At 33.8% G+C, this 19,329-nt stretch overlaps 1 protein-coding gene across 7 annotated transcripts in view; it reads left to right on the top strand.

The window, feature by feature from the left end:
* Positions 1-4,488: 4,488 nt before the first annotated feature.
* The window catches only part of LOC105329799 (rap guanine nucleotide exchange factor 2), a 41,712-nt gene continuing 26,871 nt past the window's right edge, over positions 4,489-19,329 (top strand). For 2 of the 7 annotated variants that reach the window (XM_011431239.4, XM_011431225.4), the window contains exons 1-4: positions 4,531-4,729; positions 7,013-7,437; positions 9,133-9,260; positions 9,744-9,827. In XM_011431239.4, the coding sequence (XP_011429541.4) occupies positions 7,297-7,437; positions 9,133-9,260; positions 9,744-9,827 (353 nt within the window). In that variant the 5' untranslated portion in view covers positions 4,531-4,729; positions 7,013-7,296. Of the gene's footprint in view, positions 4,730-7,012; positions 7,438-9,132; positions 9,261-9,743; positions 9,828-10,395; positions 10,445-12,925; positions 13,152-15,637; positions 16,407-16,600; positions 16,734-19,329 lie in introns of those variants that run through there. The other 5 variants (XM_011431226.4, XM_011431235.4, XM_011431233.4 and 2 more) reach the window with 5 other exon arrangements.

The raw sequence follows: 19,329 nt of genomic DNA, 5'->3' as shown, positions 1-19,329 counted from the left end.
TTGCTTTCACTAATGTTGCACCTTTTCTAAGAAAATTGTTTTTTTTTAGAAAAAGATTTTGCTCAATATATTCCTTTGTAAAGATTTAACCGGTCCCCATTGTGCCCCTACCCTACCCCCAGGGATCATAATTTGACCAAACTTGAATCTACCCTATCTGATGATACTTCACACAAGTTACAACTTTTCTTGCCAGTCGTGTTCTGAGTAGAAGATTAAAAGTAAAATTTCTCTTTATATTCCTATGTAAAAAGTTGACTCCCCCCCCCCCCCCCCCCATTGTGTCCCCCCCCCCCTTACCTCCAGGGACCATTATTTGAGTAAACTTAAATCTTCACTACCGGTATTTGGGGATGCTTCCATGCAAGTTTCAGCTTTTCTGGCCTAATGGTTTTTAGTAGAAGATTTTCAAAGAATAACTCTATATACGTATTTCTATGTAAAACTTCGACCTCCCCATTGTGGCCCCATCTTACCCATTACCATAATTTGAACAAACTTGAATCTACACCATCTGATGATGCTTCCACACAAGGTGCAGCTTTTCTGTCCAATTGGTTGTTAAAAAGTTTTAAGCTGCTTGGTCCGATTTTATATCAAATTTTATGCACGCTTTTAAACGATGGTTATGCTAAGTATATGTACATGTATAATAAAAGACATTGCAGTAGTTTTCCCGGTCAATTAAGCCTTTCAATGAAGAAAAATACGTACAAAATTTGCTAACAAAACAAACGACGTACAAGGGTACCGCGTTATTTGCCTCATGTTAAAGTTCACCCATGACGAGGAGACGGGTATGGTTGTATTACGACTTTGTCATCGCTTTGAATAAAGGTCGAAATGATCAGACAAATTACAAATAAGCGTGTACGTTTTGTTCGCTAATATTTCTGAAGTTTGCTTTCTTTACAATCGATGCATAGCATGCGGGTTGAATGACCTCAATCATTCTGGGGACGAAACCAAACGGCTTCTTTTTCTAAAGATTCCCGTGATGCATTTTGGTTTGCTTTTTCGTTTGCCCAAAAAGAAATTATTTTTATTTACTTCGAATATTTCTAACTTTGAAAGGAGACTGATTCTGCTGGTGTAAATAGGAGAAAGTCCATAACTTCCTAAGATAAATGGTTTGTATGGAAAAAATTTGATTATGTAATAACAAATAAATCGGACCAAGCAGCTTTAACTCTATATACTCCTATGTAAAACTTCGACCTCCCCATTGTGGCCCCATCTTACCAACAAGAAAACTGGAGACCATGATTTGAACAAACTTGAATCTATGTGATCTGAGGATGCTTCCACACAAGTTTCAGCTTTTCTGGCCAAATGGTTTTTGAGAAAAAGATTTTTAAAGATTAACTCTATATACTCCTTTGTAAAACTTCGACCCCCCATTGTGGCCCCACCTTACCCCCGGGTACCATGATTTGAACAAACATGAATGTACACTATCTGAGGATGCTTCCACACAAGTTTCAGCTTTTCTCGCCTAATGGTTATTGAGAAGAAGATTTTAAAAAAATATCACCAAATCAATAAATCCCAATTACATGCATTTCCCCTTGAAAGGTGTGCCTCTTTATTTTAACAAACTTGAATCCCCTTTACCCAATGATGCTTTGTTCCAAGTTTCGTTGAAAATGGCAAAGTGGTTCAGGAGAAGGTGTAAAAAGTTTACAGACAGACGGACGCCGGACAAAAACAGTGATCAGGAAAGCTCACTTGAACTTTTAGCTCAGGTGAGCTAAAAAAAACCTTATCATCTTTTTGATAGAGAACTATCTAAAAAGTGAACATTTCTTTATCAATTTTTCTGCACAATATTCTAAAGACTCGCACACGGCCAAAATGCTCCTTCAATAATGGCAATTTTTGTTGAAAAACATTTAACAAATCTTCCGTGGTTGTGTTTGTATGTACATATCCTTTGTCGGAAAAGACCAAATGTCAATTCTCTCTCATATTATTTCTGGACCAACCCCAATATAATTTAAGCTGTAGCACCAAAGCAGGAAACGGAAAACCGTGTAGGTGACTATGCCAATCGCAACCTTCAACACCCTTGTTGGCTTGGATGGAATGCTGAGGGAAGGACAGGGCCAACATTTTGTTGGTTATATATTAAAAATGGGGCTTATATTGGTAATTCATGTTTCGTCCACAATACTTCATTTGCCGGGCTTACAACAATAGTAATTGTTTACGCACTTATTTTGATCATGACTGAGATTAAATGTAAAAATTGCAATTGCAATGAAACATTTAAAATATTTTCACCCCTTCTAAAGTGTACTTGTATGGCTGTGTTAAATTTTCGTAAAGATTAATTGCTTCGAAGCGTTTTGTTTGTAATACGTGTAGGTACAGACATCTGCGGGTGAATGGTGGGGAGGGGGTTAAGATGTTGACAAAAATTATTAAGTAAACAAAATATTTAATAAATTAAATTTTCTTCAAACCACAAAAACTAATTTTACTATATAATTGATTCGACCTTATGAAAAAAAGAGGGACAATGACAACAATTCTCAAACAATCACGACGTTATTGCTTTCGACTAAAAATTAGAAATCGACGTATTTTGTCTAATCATACGTTATTCAGTATAATAAAACTCGGAAAATATGATTTTTCTTGGGGGAATAAATCATCATTTTTCCCTCACCTTCATGCAATAAATGTATAATGTTGAGCTTATAGTACGTTAAAGTATATAGCGTCGTAAAATTAACAAAATATCCTTTTATGTCTTAACTATCACAATAAAATTATGAGTTAATAATGAAGCAGGGCCATTCAATATAATATCGATCATGAAAGAATAATTAATATAGATTAAGTGTATAAGTATTGATAAAGACATCTTTGCAAGCCAAGGGTGACGATCCGCTCTTGATCGGAGGATCGTCACTCTTGGCTAGCGAAGATGTGATGTATTTGACTATTATGAAAAAATATATTAGCAGTGGTATTTTAAAGTATCGCCATAACTGAATGAAAAGGCATCACGCTGGAAAATTAAGTACTGATTGCCAATAAATTATTGATATAGGCCTAAACGTAAAGTTATTCATTATCAACATAACAGTTGCATAAAAGAGGCAATTGTCTTGAAATCAATAATGGCCTGAGTTTCTAAAATTGGTTTATCGACTGTTAACTATAGTATACAAACCGTAAACTATAGTTTTCAACTGATAATCTAAGTTTATCTGTCTGTAATAACGTTACGATAGATTCTGCTGATAAATATAGATTTACATCGGTAAACAAAAAATCACATTCGTTAACCTATGGGTCTACTTAATTAGCAGTTGTTAATCCTAGTTTCACAATCGTGAATCTACATTTATCAGATAAATTATGTTTTGCAATCGCAAATGGTTGTTTTCAGTGTTATAATTATAGTTTTACACCTCTGAAACATAGATGATGGTGCGACAACTATGGTTTACTGATGTGAAATATAGGTTAACGTTGTTAACTAGTTTTCTGTTTGTAAACTATGGTTTACAACCGTTAAACCTAGTTTATCGACTGTGAAAGTGTAATTAGCTCATTTTTTGTGAATTTGGCGTGTCATAGACCTATGAACCACAAACAAAACCTACGTTTGTATTGACCCGTAATAGTTAAATGGGTGTCATCAAAATATAGCTGAAAAAAAAATGTGATAATTGTAATACAAATGTTCAAGGGCTTACCAGTATCATTTTTGCAATGGTGTGATAATTGTAATATATAAAACAGAATAATTAATTCTTGAAAATGTCAGTTCCATGCTGATCAGTTATATCGACTGATGTACATAGATCTACACAAGATTCCAAAGCTTTCTCATGATTCTGACATTTGTGATTTAGTTTAATGTGTTGTAATCATCAAATTGTCGCTATCACATAACATGATTTCAGTTCGAACCGCTACTTTCGAGACTTATTTTCCCACCCACGGGAGGTTTGATCAAAGACATATTTTTGAGTATTTTTACTATCTAAATTCATGAATGTCTCTCAGGGGGTCCGGCCCTTTGCGTTCAGCGGCATTGGAAGCAAAATGAAAGGGGGGGGGGGGCTAGAAATCTTTAAAAAAGAAATCTAATTCCCTCCCCAAATTATGAAATTCCTAATCCGGGGGGGGGGGGGGGGGGGGGGGGGGATAGTACACCTCTAACTGCTGCCGTTTTCAACATCACTCTTAATATTTCCTTATTTTCATTATGTATCCTTACATTTTACCAAAAATGTGGGCGCGGGGCGGCAGCTTCCTGATCCTTTAATTTTAACAAATCTGAAAAAGTAGGGGGCTGTCTGGCCCCTCCCTGATCATGCTGATGCTATGTGTCTGGTGGTTAGGTCCAATTTTGCAAAAAAGTAGGTAGGAGGGGCTTAGCCCCCCCCCCCCCCCCGGTCCTGACGGCTATGCTTTAGATTCGTTCATCTAAATAATAATAATAATGTGGGCTAGGCTAATAATTCAGAGGTGTGGCGCGAAATGACGTCACCGGATGCGGTCTCGTTTTCATTGTAAACATAGTCCGAATTTCAATATGGCGGAACATCCATGCAAAATAAAAATTGGTGAGAAATATTTTTGAATTCTCCAGAATTTATGATTCATTGTTGTATTCAGAGATATTCAAAAGAGTTCCAATAGACTGCAGCATGACTGTTATTCGTGCTTAGGCGAATTCATATGCGGAATGAAAGTGTAATTATATCAGGTAATTTAGACAGGTGTTAATAATTGCATTACACTATAAACAGATAAATTTACAGCTATAATTAAATTTACAGTCGTAAATTTTATAAATGGTTATTAACGTATATTTAAAAAAGAGAAAACATTTCTGGAAAGCACTTTATGATGTAAATGTTTATATCGTTGTGTATATCATTTATTTCGTAAAAAGGTACAGATTTGTCGATGATCATGATGGTAATGAAGGAGTCATTACTTTAACAATGATAATAATTTATTTAGAGTTAATGTGATGTTTGATAAGATTAATATTTAAAAAAACTCATTGGTATTGTGTATTATGTACTATGCTTTATAATATTAACCAGAGATATCACATTGATCCCCCTCACCCCCCCCCCCCCCCCCCCCCCCCCACACACACACACACACAGCCACAATTCTCATAATGTATTATCTATTATTTAGGTGATTACCAATATTCTTTTACCAGTTTTTATTTTGATTGTCTTAATTTGAGATTGCAATCGCATTAAAATTCTATGTTTTTGATCCACTAGTTCTACTCAGATGTTAATGACTTGCAGTCCTGATTTTCTCTGACATTTTTAATCATTAATGTTATTTAGAGAAGAAATTGCTTTAAAATGTTGCTACTGTGTGACTACTGATATAATTTTGAGACTTTTGAGATCAATATTGGGTGAAATTTTGAACATGATATTTGTTTGGCTGATATTCTGTCACAGAATATCAGCCATTATCAGAACTTTTATGATAATCACTGATTTAAGACATTACTGTTGTTGATTATTATCGAATTAAAAGTCTCTAATGTTGAAACTTGTCTAACTATTCAATAAATTTATACTACATGTATAATCTCTGATTTACATCTATTAATGGTTTTAAATTAAAATAATCATGTTGGAACAGAGGATCTACATCAGTAAATTAAAATTAAAATCGTCAAAAATTAATGTTTTATAGTAACCAAGTTTGTAGAATGTCTTAAATTATAAACAATTATAAGTCATTTTGAAATAGAAGGAAATTTATTTTTAATAAATGGTTTTAATCACTTTGCTTCAAATATAATAGTATATCTTTGTAAATGGAGTTTGTTCATCATCAAATAAGCAACAAATGGAATGATACATGGAATACAATTTTGTGCAATTTTTTTTTACACATTTAGACAAGTGTTATCCAATTCCATTGTCAATTCTAAGTCTATCAAGCTCTGATTAAATTTAATCAGTAAAGTTGAGTTAGTAACTGTAGTTTCTATTTCTTCCCCATGGTTTTCCATAATGAGGTTTTCCTTTGAAAGGTTAATTTGAATAAGGAGCATGTACCGGTATATATTTAAGTGACTATACTGTTATTTGTGTGCTATCAGTTTGAAAAATTGATGATGAAGCACCTTATCAGATATACATGCAGGGTTACCAGGTCCATTCATTTATTTTGTTATACCATATATTTGCTCATAACTCCCTTGCTTACTTCAGGTTACTTTGCTATTAATATGCCAATATCCATGCCCTTGGTCCAAAATGCTCAAATTGCTGATTTTCTCTGTCTTCTTAATAAAGTTGACAAAAATTGAAAAATTTATCATATTAAGACTTGATCTATGATTTTGTTTGTGAAAACATACATAGATTGATAATATTATTGCATTTATAAATGCCTCCCAGTAATCTAATTGTTTAAAAATATATGAGATTTCAGTTTTAGATTAAGATCTCTCCATGCACATTCATTGTACATATAATGAATCTGTGCAAATAGAAAATGACTTGAAATTTTCTTGCAGAAGAAATACAGCAAGTTATTGTGATATTGTGTATTAGCTGTCTGACTCGGGTTTATTGATATGGTGGCATTTTGACCTCTTCTCCGGGCAGCCCACAGGAATTATCTCTGATAGCTGTCATGATTAAGCAGATAGCTAGTTTCTTGCAATGTACTAATTGAATTGATTATGTTTACTTCTTTACCCAGACTCTTTCTGAATTAATGTGAATGAGATGATCATCTACACACAGAAAGTGGGTTTTGGATAAATCAAAATAAATTAGCTTTATTGCATATATGTAATGTACAGAAAGGGGCTTCCAATGCTGATTTATTTTTAGTTACCAAGCAATATTGGATTAATGAATGGATTTATTTGTTTAAAGGTCTTTTGGTTTTCCACATCAAGAGACAAGGCCTATTTATCAATTACTGTGAAACACAGTATATCAGTGGCTATTTGTTTATGTTTCGGAATCATAAGCATTTCCTTCTTTTGCAGATCCAGACAGTGAGAAGTTTCATCTGGCTGAGCAGTGGTGGCAGTAAGACGAAGCATACAGAGAATTACATACGAGCAATGTGTGAATATTTCACCCACACTGGGAGACAAAAAGATCTATTGGATATTCATAGTCTATAACAATAATGTGATGGAGAAACAATAATCTTGAATGTTGATCTAAAATAACTGACTGATCTTGCCAATATATCGAGACAAGAATGTGAAAAGCAGTGGTAGATATATATTATGTAGTATTGACAGTAAAGAGGATTTGGTGTAAAATGTACACTACACAGTACCATCGCCAATCTCCGGGCTTCGTGCCCTCTGGCCAAGGTGAAGGTCGTGGGAAGATGGTCACACACAGTGACATCCAATTCATCAAATGTTTACAGAAGTTTCCACATCAACGGACTGATCAGGTAAATTAATCAAGGATTTTTACATCATAGATTGATGTTTGAATACTGTAAATGTTAAAATGTATATACATGTGCAAGTACTTGTGTGAATGATTGTATTTTTACTATACAATTTCTTGAATTGTTTGTCATGTACCATATATAATTACTCATATCAATATTTTGGAGAATGAATGAAACTGTGCAGACAACTGCAGAATTTTTAAACTTGCACAATTTGCTGAAATTTCTCGGTGACCAGACTTCACATCTGAACTATAGCCCAGTGTACTGCAAATTTTGCTTTGTATGCATGCTGTCTGAACATGATTTATTCATCGAACCTACTGCAGCTGTTTGCATGATCTAGAAATATACAATCAGAGTATATCTCTTGTTCTCAAAATCTCATGCTGCTTTAAATTGTATGCTTAAATTGCATGTTTTGAAGTTTATAGGCTATATTGGTTTTTTCTGTAAAAATAGTATCACAAAATAATGAGTTGGTTCAATTCCATCACACTCTGATAGAATTGAATGATGCCAGGGTGCTTTAAAGGATTTGTGTGTGGAGCTTCATTGCGTGGCATTTCCAGTGTTGGAGGAGGATTATTTTGCTATGATTTACCGATGGAATGTTTTCAACCATTGTTATTAGGTGACCCAGTATGTTAGTGCCATGAGTACCTTTGTTCTGTCTCCACAGAGCATGGAATTAAAGTAAAAACATTTGAAGAGTCTTAGTGATGTATTCCACTCACTGAAAAGATGACATCTTGTGACATTGTTTGCTGTAATAAATTTCTGAATGCAATTCTAGATATCTGCAGAACAGAAAAATTGTTATTGAATGCAATGTAGGAGGTTTGTCATTGTTAAAATTCAATTATCTAAACATTGAAATACATTTTAGGGGGATATATGTTTATATGAGGTAGCTAGAAAACCTTGCAGAAAAAAATAACTTTTGTCTTAGCTTTGTGCAGTTTTGTTCTGCAATGATCAGTACCTTCAAAGCCTTATGTATCGATCACCAAAGAAGGCATTTTATTGTTCATGGGTGCGACACGGATATTAAATCCTCACATTTAATTAGGAATTGACTGTATTACTCATATCTTAGTAGCAGTAAATAATTTGTACTTCTGACGATTGGTCATCATACTACATGTATTATGATATTTTTTAACATTCTGTGACGTATCACATTTTGGTAATTCAATACATTGAATAGTCTGCCTGTAAGTTATGTGTTTGCCTTATACCAGTTTGGTGTTCAAACTTTGGGTTGATAGAAAGGAAAATTAATTTTTTTCAAAGCTGTCTGAAAATGTTGATATGAATCTGTTTCAACAGTATAGATTGTAGATCAACAACTATAGATTTTAAAGGGGGGGGGGGTTAAAAAACTAGATGCTTAGAATGTTGATGAAAATATCCGAGGTGAATACTTTTTTGGTCACTTGGTCAAGAGTGTGATGCATTTAGTTTTATAAGAAAAATAAAGTTAAACAGCTTTTTTTCAAATTTGTCTGGATTGATTTTTTTTGGACATATCTTCTGCTAGCATAGCTGGTTCAATTATTCCTAGAAGTAATGGTTTAGACTAGGAAATATCTTTATCATAGCCACAGTATTCAACACATTGATGTGTGATGTATTGATGTCTTTTAAACATATCTAGTATATTAAAATGTCTCATTTTTGTACGTTCAGGACTTGGACTTGGTGTATTCCTATCTGCATGGTATGGAAGCACTTTCTTCATTAAGAGAGCCAGCCCTGAGAGCATTGTGTCGAACTGTTAGATACGAGTATCATGATGCCAATGATATATTGTATTGGTGCGTATCAAGCATATAATATAATACTACTGGTACAGTTTGGTGTAGATTTCATAATTCAGTGCTGCTACTTTTAAGAAATTTAGGTACTTGTATTTTTATAACAGTATCTTGTAACTAGATTTGTTTCTAAGGTTATCATGCTATTTATATAAATGTAGATGTCTGCAATTATTTTAATGAATTTGAAACTTGTGACCAGATTCCCACAATACATGTACTATACTTGATATGTTTAGAACTATTTCTTAACTCTCAATGGCTGTTGTAATTGTTGGTATACTAAAGTTAATTATTTTTTTTTATCATCCTGTGATACAAAAACAAAGTACCTGTTCAAACTTATTTCAAATTATCTTGCAATAAGTTAATCAACTTTCAAATAGTAAATCTACTATATATACAAGACAACTGAATAACATTGAAATTTTGTCTTGAACAAGAGTTGTCTTTCTTTGTTGCTGATTCTGTTGTATATTTCAGCCAAGGCGAGTTGAGCACCTGCTGGTATATACTGCTGTCTGGTTCCGTGTTCATAGAGGGATCCATGTTTCTGCCCAGGAGCAGGTAAATTCACACAAACTCTTCAGTCCCAAACATAAAATTGTCCAGGGATGCCATGAGACTGAAAGGACAAAATATAATAAGGTTCTTAATATAAAGGGCTCGCTAAAACGAACAGTTTGATTTTACATTTATGTTTACTTTGCAGAGATATGCAAAGGAATGTTATTCATAATTTTCAATTTGATCCTGAGGCCCTTGATTTGGAAAGATCACATCATTAATTTAACTTTTTTCGTTGATTTGATCAGATTATGCTGGATTAGTGGTATCACATTATTTGCAAAATCAGTTATCAACGGGATAGTATTCAGTGCAGAAATCTTGGAAAACAAAATCATGTGTGCTCATCAGCTCTAATTTTTGATAACTTTATTGAACATTCATTTCTAAATCTCTAAAAAATTTGATACAAAATGACACATTGAGGTTCAAGATATAATGAAAGCAATAAATCAATAAAATTTTTACTTCCATATGAACAGAATGTCTAGTTATTTATAACAATATTTCCTTATGTTCATGTCTGTGCTCTTTCATACTAAAATAATTTGGGTGTTGCAAGCTGTATTCTAGGAAGTTCTGCTCTGTTTTAGACTTTAGTGCGACTTGTAACATGGGTAAGAAAAGTTTTTATAATGTTATCCTGGATGTTTTAATGCAATGCGGTCAATAGAGGGAGGACTTGTAAAAAATATAATTATGCATTTATCTGCATGATTAATGTGTTTGATAATTAATAGAAAAGAGCAAAAAACACATAAAAAATGATAGAATTTTATTTCCCTAAGCTGTTTTTGCAGCTTAAATCCAAATGCTACAACTGTTGATGCTATTTACAAAGTACATTATAAAAAAGAAAGCTTATTTTTAGTTAATAGTGAAATTCCAATAAACCCATTTTATTAAATTATATAATAAACTTAAACACAAAGAATTGACTTTTTTAAATGCATATATTATAGTTACTTAGTATTTGTTTTTATGTTGTTATTACTGATAGACATATAGTCTATGTATTGTTAAAGAAAATTCATTTACAGAAACATTGTCTTTCAACACATACTCTAAAAAAAATGTAGAAATGTAGAACCATATACTTAAATATTAATAATTCAAGAAATGATTTGTATTTTTATTGTGGTAAAAATAATATGATCCAAACATTTAACAATAAACAAAACCTTAGAGACAGACTGGCAAATAATTCCCATTATCTTCAGATTTCCATACATTGCATTTAGAAACTATTTCAAAAACTCCTTTGTCAAATAAAGTTGAAGTCTTTGAATGTAATGGTTTCTGACATGTTATGCTTTCAGTTAAATGTGAATGTAATGGTTTCTGAAGTTGTATGTATCATCTGCACAATCTACAGCCTATTGTAGTTTTTTTTAGCATTTGTTAGTAACTCATACAAACCAGATGCCCGATCAATTTCACATGACGGGGGAAAATTATGTGTGCTTTTCCAGCATTGTTTTCCTTTGATTGTTATTGGCATTTTCAGTAAATTGTCCTTTATTAATTTATCAGAATTCCAAAACTTTACAGAATAAGGTGAGATTTTGCCATGTCTTTCCCCATTTTAACAGTTTCTTTTGGGGGGAGGGGACACAATATGAATTGTTTTGAAAAGTTGGGGGCGGGGCCATACATTTACACAGAATTCTCTGTGTAAGTTACCCTTGTGACCAGAGGCTGTGGTAATCTAATAACACTCAGTACAATAGCAATTTCCATATGCTGTACATTCAATTAGGTGTAATTGATCAACAGAAACGAGAGACAGGCAATACACACACAGGATTTGGCAGTGGATGACATAATGTTAAATTAACTGAAGTAGTTTCAGGGGATACAGCCAGCCTTCATCTGCCGTTTTTATCTTCTCTGTCTTCATTATGCTTTGTCTTTCTGTGTGCATTAAGCATACTAAAGATGCAGAAAATAATGAGCTTAATTTTGCTCTCTGTAGATGAAACATCTGTCGTGTTAAGTTTGAAAGAAAACATATAGTAACAATCTTTTAGGGGAGTCCTATTGTTCTAGGAAGTATTGAATACCTGTCACGTTTATTTTTTACAGTTTGTTTATCTATTTTTTTTTTTCAAGGAAATATGTAGAAATAAAGGTTGTTTTTTTTTTACTTTATAGATGGATATTTTTAGATAAGTACCATCAGATTTAAGAATAGGGAAGTAAAAGAAATGTTTTTCCTTGTGTATCTTCTTAAATATCTGGTTATCATACTTGTATCTTGAATGAACCTCTTGAATAGAAATAAACAGACAAGTTTAAAAAGGGGAATAAACATGTACAGTACATCTTGAACATTTATAAATTGTGTGAATTAAAGTACAGGACATTTAAGTCAATATTTTGAAGTACTACTAATTACTCACAAGACATGTTCAAGAATTGCCTGAAAATTCATAAAGAAAGAAGTTAGAAAGTTAGTCTTAAATATGCTTGTTGCTTCCCCTTAAAATTTAATTTTTCATTAACAGATTTTGACATATGTTTAGTCCATCAAAAAGTTTGAATTCTTGAATTTGGAGATACAAAGAGAAAAATGATCTTACATTTCACCAGTAGTATACTAGTATATTTTGCTTTAATTAATACCAATAGAATTATTTGATCATAACACATCAACATTGAGTCATCTCAGTGGCACAGGGTAGTCCTATATCCATTTTAGTGCTTTGTAATCTAGACATCTATAGACTTTCTGCTTATACTGACTGTGTTAGCCCAGGGTTTTATGTGTGAATACATAGGACATGAGGGATGATGCTGGACTTTGTGAGATAATGAGTTTACTCCTTACAACATCTGTCACCTCTAATTAGGCAATGTTCTAGTACTGTAATCCTGAATGATGTTAGTCATCCTCAACAACAAAGAGGAATCACCGTGTATTATCTTGTTTAATCCTGAATACACAAGGAACATCACTATGATCACTGGCAATATCATATTTAGCATATGCTAATAGCTGTACATGAATATTCTGACACAAGAGTTCCTCTTTCTCAGTCTTGCATGAAAACCAAATGTTGATATTCGGATAGAGTTGATTAAAAAAAGGGAAAAAAGAGAGAAATAGAGAAAAAGCAATCAGAGAGGAGAGATTGTGAAGCAGGTCAAGAGATTGGTAAACTGGGAGAGCGTTGTCATTATTGATCGGGGGATGTTATAGCTGGGCCCGGTCAGTCACTGCAGGCTGTGTAACTTCCCATGCTGACCAACCCTGTGTACAGTGTTCATTAGTCACTGTTAGTCTATCAGCCAGTGCTGGATATTCAGAGGCATTCACACTTTGTAAGTATTCATCATGTAATCTAGGATTTTCAGTATGTACCGTGTATTGATTTACAGTGGTTCTTGTATGCATTGGAACTTGAGTCGGACTGTAGTACTTTCCATTTGCATGTAGTTGTGGACTGAATAGGATGAATACAGGAATGTTGAATATTTTATTTGTATTTTGAAAATAAAAAAAAAAAAGACCATTATTTTTCACTCCGGTAATAGAATAGGTTATTTGTTAACTGCTAAATGATGCAGCATAACCACATATTGTCAAATTGACACAACTCTTTGTACTTTCTGAAGTGTCAGTAGGAGACCATTTTGAACAAAGTGTGACCCTTTTATTTGAAATATGGGTGTTGAAAGTAACCGCCAAGGACACAGGCAGGGTGGAGTTGTAAAGTGGGCTTCCTATCTCTGAGTAGAACATCCTGATACTCATAGTGCTCTGTTGTCATTACACAGCTTCATCTCTCTGTGTCAGTAGATGGGTTAAATACTGGTATTCAAGTCTTCTTAGAAAAAAAAAATGCTATTCTTAGCCAATTACTGATATTACTTATATGTATTGTTCAGATGAAACCATTTCATAAAGTTTATTTTCAGTGTTTTATAAATCTCGTTTGTGTCGTGGTATTTCACCAGAGTTTTTGGTATTACTGTTTGTTATTCAGTTGGAATAAGTGTATGGAGGTTTACAAATGCAAAGGGTTTTAAAAGCTGTTTGATTAGCATGAAATTAACAAAAACAATTAGACCTGCCTTTAAAGTAGAGGTGCCAAATCTCAAATGGGCATTAAAATACCTGGCACAGAAGTCACTAGTCCATTAAAGGTTTAATCCCTAAGAGGAAGGATAATTCTACATAGTTTTACACTTGAGCCAAAATGATATGTAACTCCTTACAAAAACATGTGGTCAGTTATTTGATTGGTTTGAACTTTTTAAAAAGAGGTTTACAAATTGCATTGGCCAATTGACAAAATATTGCCAAAAGCAATTTAAGTGTCTTTAAAATTCTTTTGGCAACCTGAACATTTGCTCTGAGGTAGGATTACATGTAAAATTAGTGATATATTGCTTGGTTATGCAGATGTGATAACAGTAATTTTAGATACAACATTAATTTAGGACAACATTCCTTCTGAATGTATAAAAAATTTCTATGTAAAATGAAATGTTAAATATACTAACTGGAAGTTGCATCAATTGAATGCCCTGGACGTATTTCAAAGACATAGTTTTAGGCATTTGTTCTGAATATATGTATTACATAAAACAGCATGGAAATTATAATTATATTGATGCATAGTCAACTAAGATACAGTCAAATGGAATTTTTTTATAATGAGTTTGACCTTGGACTTAGTGCTCATTAAAAATGTACTGGTATTGATGTATGAATCCATACATTGTACATGAGGAGTTGGTGTACCAGGGTTGGATCAGGAGGAAGTTGAATTTGCCGGTGCCTGGTACTTAAAGCATGACCTTAGTACATGTATCGCCATCACACAGATTTTTTGTTTTTTCCTCTGTTAGTGATATTGCTGGTGTCACATGATTTCAATGGAAATGAACAGATTATTTGATCTATTTATTGAGTTTATTTTTTAATAAACTGTATGTTTAAACTTTCTAAAATAATACAGTTTATCCAACTAAAAGTATCCATGTATTGGTAAAATTTCTAACACTATTTCACGGTTTTCCTTAAGTTCATTGCACATGTATAAAAGATTTGATGCCTCCTCCAAAAATGAGTATTACTTTGAGCATTCAGAACTGTGACAATTCTTTGTTACTTTATGTACTGGTAGATTGTTTAGAAGTTTGAAAAGTTTGACCCTAAGGTGCTCTTTATTTAATTGAACCACTTATAGATCTCAACATATAGTTGTGGTCATTCACTTCAAAGTGACAGAGCTAAGTGTGGTTGGTAATGTGTCTATTTTCAATGAGTTCATTTTGATTGTTCCTACAGGGTACTCTATACTTCATAGAACTTTGTATTCTTCCCCAAGGCTGGGACCTGTGTTAATGCACCATTAGTGGGAAGGAAACTGTGTGGAACATATATATACAGCCTGCTTTTGATTTTGTTTGTGAAAACTCAATTAGCATATACATACTCATTAGGTGTATGTTTCCGTATTTTTAGGTGATTCTTGTTATTGTTGAGAATTAACAGTCATTTTTGGTGAATTTTATCTACCTGAGTGCAAGTACAAGTGCAAAACAATAAAAAATTGAACTCCTCATTACACAAATGTACAAAGTTTATACAAAGTTTTGCATTTACAGTACATTTGATAATCATCAAAGATAGTCTCCTTATTTGGTTAGGGTTTCCGTATTAAAACTTTGCGTGGTAGGAGAAGATATGCAGAACCTTAACATTCTTTAGTAGCTAATTTATTGCCTAATAGATTGCCTCCAGGCAAAACGATTTCCATTGCATTGCAGCATTTGTCAACTACCATGCACTGCACTTGAAAAATAGGCTGTGTTGTGGAGTCTGATAAGGACTGGATTAGCTCTTTTCAGGTGGAAACTTAAGGAATTAGTACATAGATATCAGAGATTTGGACATTCCTTTGGTTTGGAGGGGTTCTTTATGTTTTTTGTGTTCAAACAAAATTCGAACTGTGGAGATAGATTTATTTTAAAAGTCTGGAATTTCAAGGTCAAATAATTTGTAGGGGATTTCAGAAATTGTGAAAAGTTGTTTTTATAAATTCTGAATGGCTAAAGAAGTGACTCTGATTTGGACTACTTAGGAGTATTGTTGAGAAGTGACCCATGTAATGGTGAATTTATTCAGTGATCCGGCATCCACTCGGCTTATGGAAGTGTAAAACCCCGAGATAATCAATACAAATGTGACAGCTTAATTTTCATCACTGTAAATAATGGGATGAGAGAGCTGGTATTTACACAATATTATAAGCTGTAACATGTACCTACGTATATTGTCGTGACCTACAACTTTACAAATATAGCACAGGACGGATATCTACACCATAAACAGGGATGTTTATTTACTGCGGGCCATTTCAGCGAACTCCTCTGCGATTCATTGCATGACTATAGGACCTAGTGCCATTAATTTTTTGTGCAAAAACTTCAACAACAAAGAATATCAGCTCCTATGTGAATATTATCTTGCACTGGAATTTAAATGAAAATATTGACATTTATTTCAAACTGTTTGGTTGATTGGACCTACAAGCTTGATCTCCTGTGTGCACATTTTAATTAGAGGTAAGACAAAAAATAATCCATTCAATAGAGATCCATGCTCAGATTATGAATTCCTATGATTTGTTCTGTGTGTTTTTTGATGTAACAAGCAGATAACATTATTTCTAATGAGTTCATAAGTTGTTGTGGTCATGGCTGGTCGGATTAGAGGTAGGAGGGGACAGGTAGGAGAATTCTTACCTTTACATCAATAAAGCACACGGTCCTAGGTGTTGACAGTATCAACAAGCAGACAGTCAGATTTCACAGCAATTTAATTCATGTGGGATGTGAGATTGGAATGTTGAAATGGAGAATAGCTGACAGTTGCCTTGAAAATAACGTAAGGTGGGTGCTTCCAGCTTGTTGTCAGGTTATTTTTCATTGCAATTTTCAATTTTCCTGTTTTTATATCATGAAACTGGCACACTTTTGAGGTTTTAACCAAAGAAGACAAAATTGATTTTGTAGAATTGTTTGAGTAGAAAGATTGATGTGTTAAACCGTGTATTGAATAACCAATCGATATTGCACTGGAGAGCCTTATACATGTTACAGAATGTCAGGTAGATAAATTCACAGAAAATAGTAGGGGTTCTGTAATTCATGCAGTGTACCAAAAAGTAAGGTGCATTAGTTTCAAATACAGACATGAGGAATTTGAATGTTGATGAGTTTTGGGTGTGTCATTTTAGAACCTGCTGTGGCTTACAGTTGAGGATTGGTGTGGTTGGGAGATTCGAGGTGCCAGACACTTTCCTATCCCAACAGATTATGTTATATTCTCAGACTTTCAGAGACAGGAAGATATCACAAATATTTCCGAGGGAATTACAACGGTTTTAAGGGAATTTGATATTGTTTTTTTGCTTTACGTCACTATATGCATGAAGCATAACAAAATTTTCAATTTAAAACCAGCTGGTTATCTTGGAGGTTACATCATACTAAATATTTTGAGTTTATGGCGTAATAATACCAACACTGTTCAAGGAACTCTATGCCTCCTATTTGATTCTCTTCGCCTACATTTAATAGGTTGCCTGGAAATCACACAGGACACCAGATAATTTGAACAAAATTACACCACTCTCTAAAACCAATGCAGATACTGTCTTTGTGCTGAAGGCAGAAATGAGTAGGCTGGGGCTTTATTTGGAGTAATAAAGTTTTGTTTTAGTGAGGAAGTAAACGGTATATATATAGCTGGTATTTAATAGATCCATGGATGTACGTCATGATGTTTCATATTGCATTGCAGTTATCAATGGTCAACTGGTAAAAAAGGTTACTAAAAGAGTTAATTCCGTTGTCCAGAAAGACTTTTGATTGATCTAGCAGCATGATATGAGGTGGTAGGTGTAGTGTGTGAGTTCTGCCTTGTACACAGCTGTGAGGACTTACTGCAGACAGATGTCAGGGTATCCCACAGACTCCAGCCATTATCTCCCCAGCTTCCTTGATACCTCATCTGTGTACATTAATTATCCATGACCAGGAACCAAATCTCTGCCTGTCCATATGATACATCACCGACCCAAATGTTTACCTCTTGCTGCAGGTATCAGGTGCTGCATGGTGCAGTAATGAGGCTCTGTAAGATTGGCAGCTTGTTTGATTAATTTCTGCAATGTCTGAGCCACTGTATGAAAATGTACTGAAAGGCAAAGAAATTTATAAAACTTAATTTTTTTGGAGTTAATTTTGATTAAATTCAAAGAAAAAGGATCGTAGACCACTATTTCATGTGTATGCAAGAAAAACAGATTTCACAAATGAAATTAAACACATCTGCAGGCAGCAAACCATTTGTTCAATTAAGATGGGCTGTTTAAGTAAAGGCAATTAACAACTTTATGGAAAAAAGGTAGAAAATGCATATTATTTTGACATTCCCTCTTTGAGTTTCAAGGGTTTTCAAGCGAAAGAACTGCTGTTGCCAACAGCTCAAGGTGTGGAAAAGCGATTGGTCTGAAATGGAGCCGTCCCTCTGAGCTTCTCTGTAGATCTGTGTGCTTGCTGCTGTACTTGTTCATTGTATATAAATTGTTTATATAGCTGTAGTTCTGATATCAAGTTGTCACTTATCTTGCCAACAGAGAAGATTTCCTGGCACTTTTAGAACAGACAGGAATATTATTATATTCAGGGGCTTTTTTAGGGAGATCTGCTGTAGGCCGACCTTAGGAACTTAACGCATATAAACCTGAATACTTCTGGATGTTTTGATTGTTTCGTCTGGCAGACCTTTTTCTTCAACACTGAAAGGTTTATTGCAATTAGGTGGTTCTTTGCAAAAGTTTCAGAATAAAACCCAGTGATTTATTTTGAAACTGCATTTACAGATCTCTGAAATTTAAAAGCTTAAAGTACTTAAACTTTCTAAAGAAGAATTTCTGAGTTGTCTTTGATGGGATTTTGTTTGAAATCAGCTTATGTTGGATTGACTTTAAGATTCTGGGAACAACCCTAGTTTTGTTTATAAACATGGTCTGAATACACATGAAGAATTAATTGGCTATCATTCCCATAAATACTTGCTCTATCTGTTTACAACAGCCTCTTCTATGACAATCAGAGTTGGTTTATCTTAGATATTTATTACCACTAACAATGATATCTACTTCACTCTCTCCAAGTATTACATTGGTAGTGATCACCCATCCAATTCATCTATCAGGTTCATCTTCTGTTGGGTCCCCTTACAAAGGACATGAATAAAGATGACTTAATGTAAGTCTTTGCTGAGTGACTGTGTGAGGGCTAGCGATAGTGGACAGCCATTAGTAGCCAGACAGTAGGACTCTGTCAAGGTGATCTCAGGAGACTGATTGGAAAGAAGTTCAATTACAGATTCAATTAGAGATCTATCATATTTAGAAATTTAAAACAAGTACAAGGACTTGATATCAACAGAAAGCTTGATATTTTAAACCTACATCCA

Source organism: Magallana gigas, chromosome 7 (assembly GCF_963853765.1).
Source record: "Magallana gigas chromosome 7, xbMagGiga1.1, whole genome shotgun sequence".
Classification (NCBI taxonomy): domain Eukaryota; kingdom Metazoa; phylum Mollusca; class Bivalvia; order Ostreida; family Ostreidae; genus Magallana; species Magallana gigas.
The sequence above is the reverse complement of the archived record's forward strand: the minus strand, read 5'-3'. Positions and strand labels throughout refer to the sequence as shown.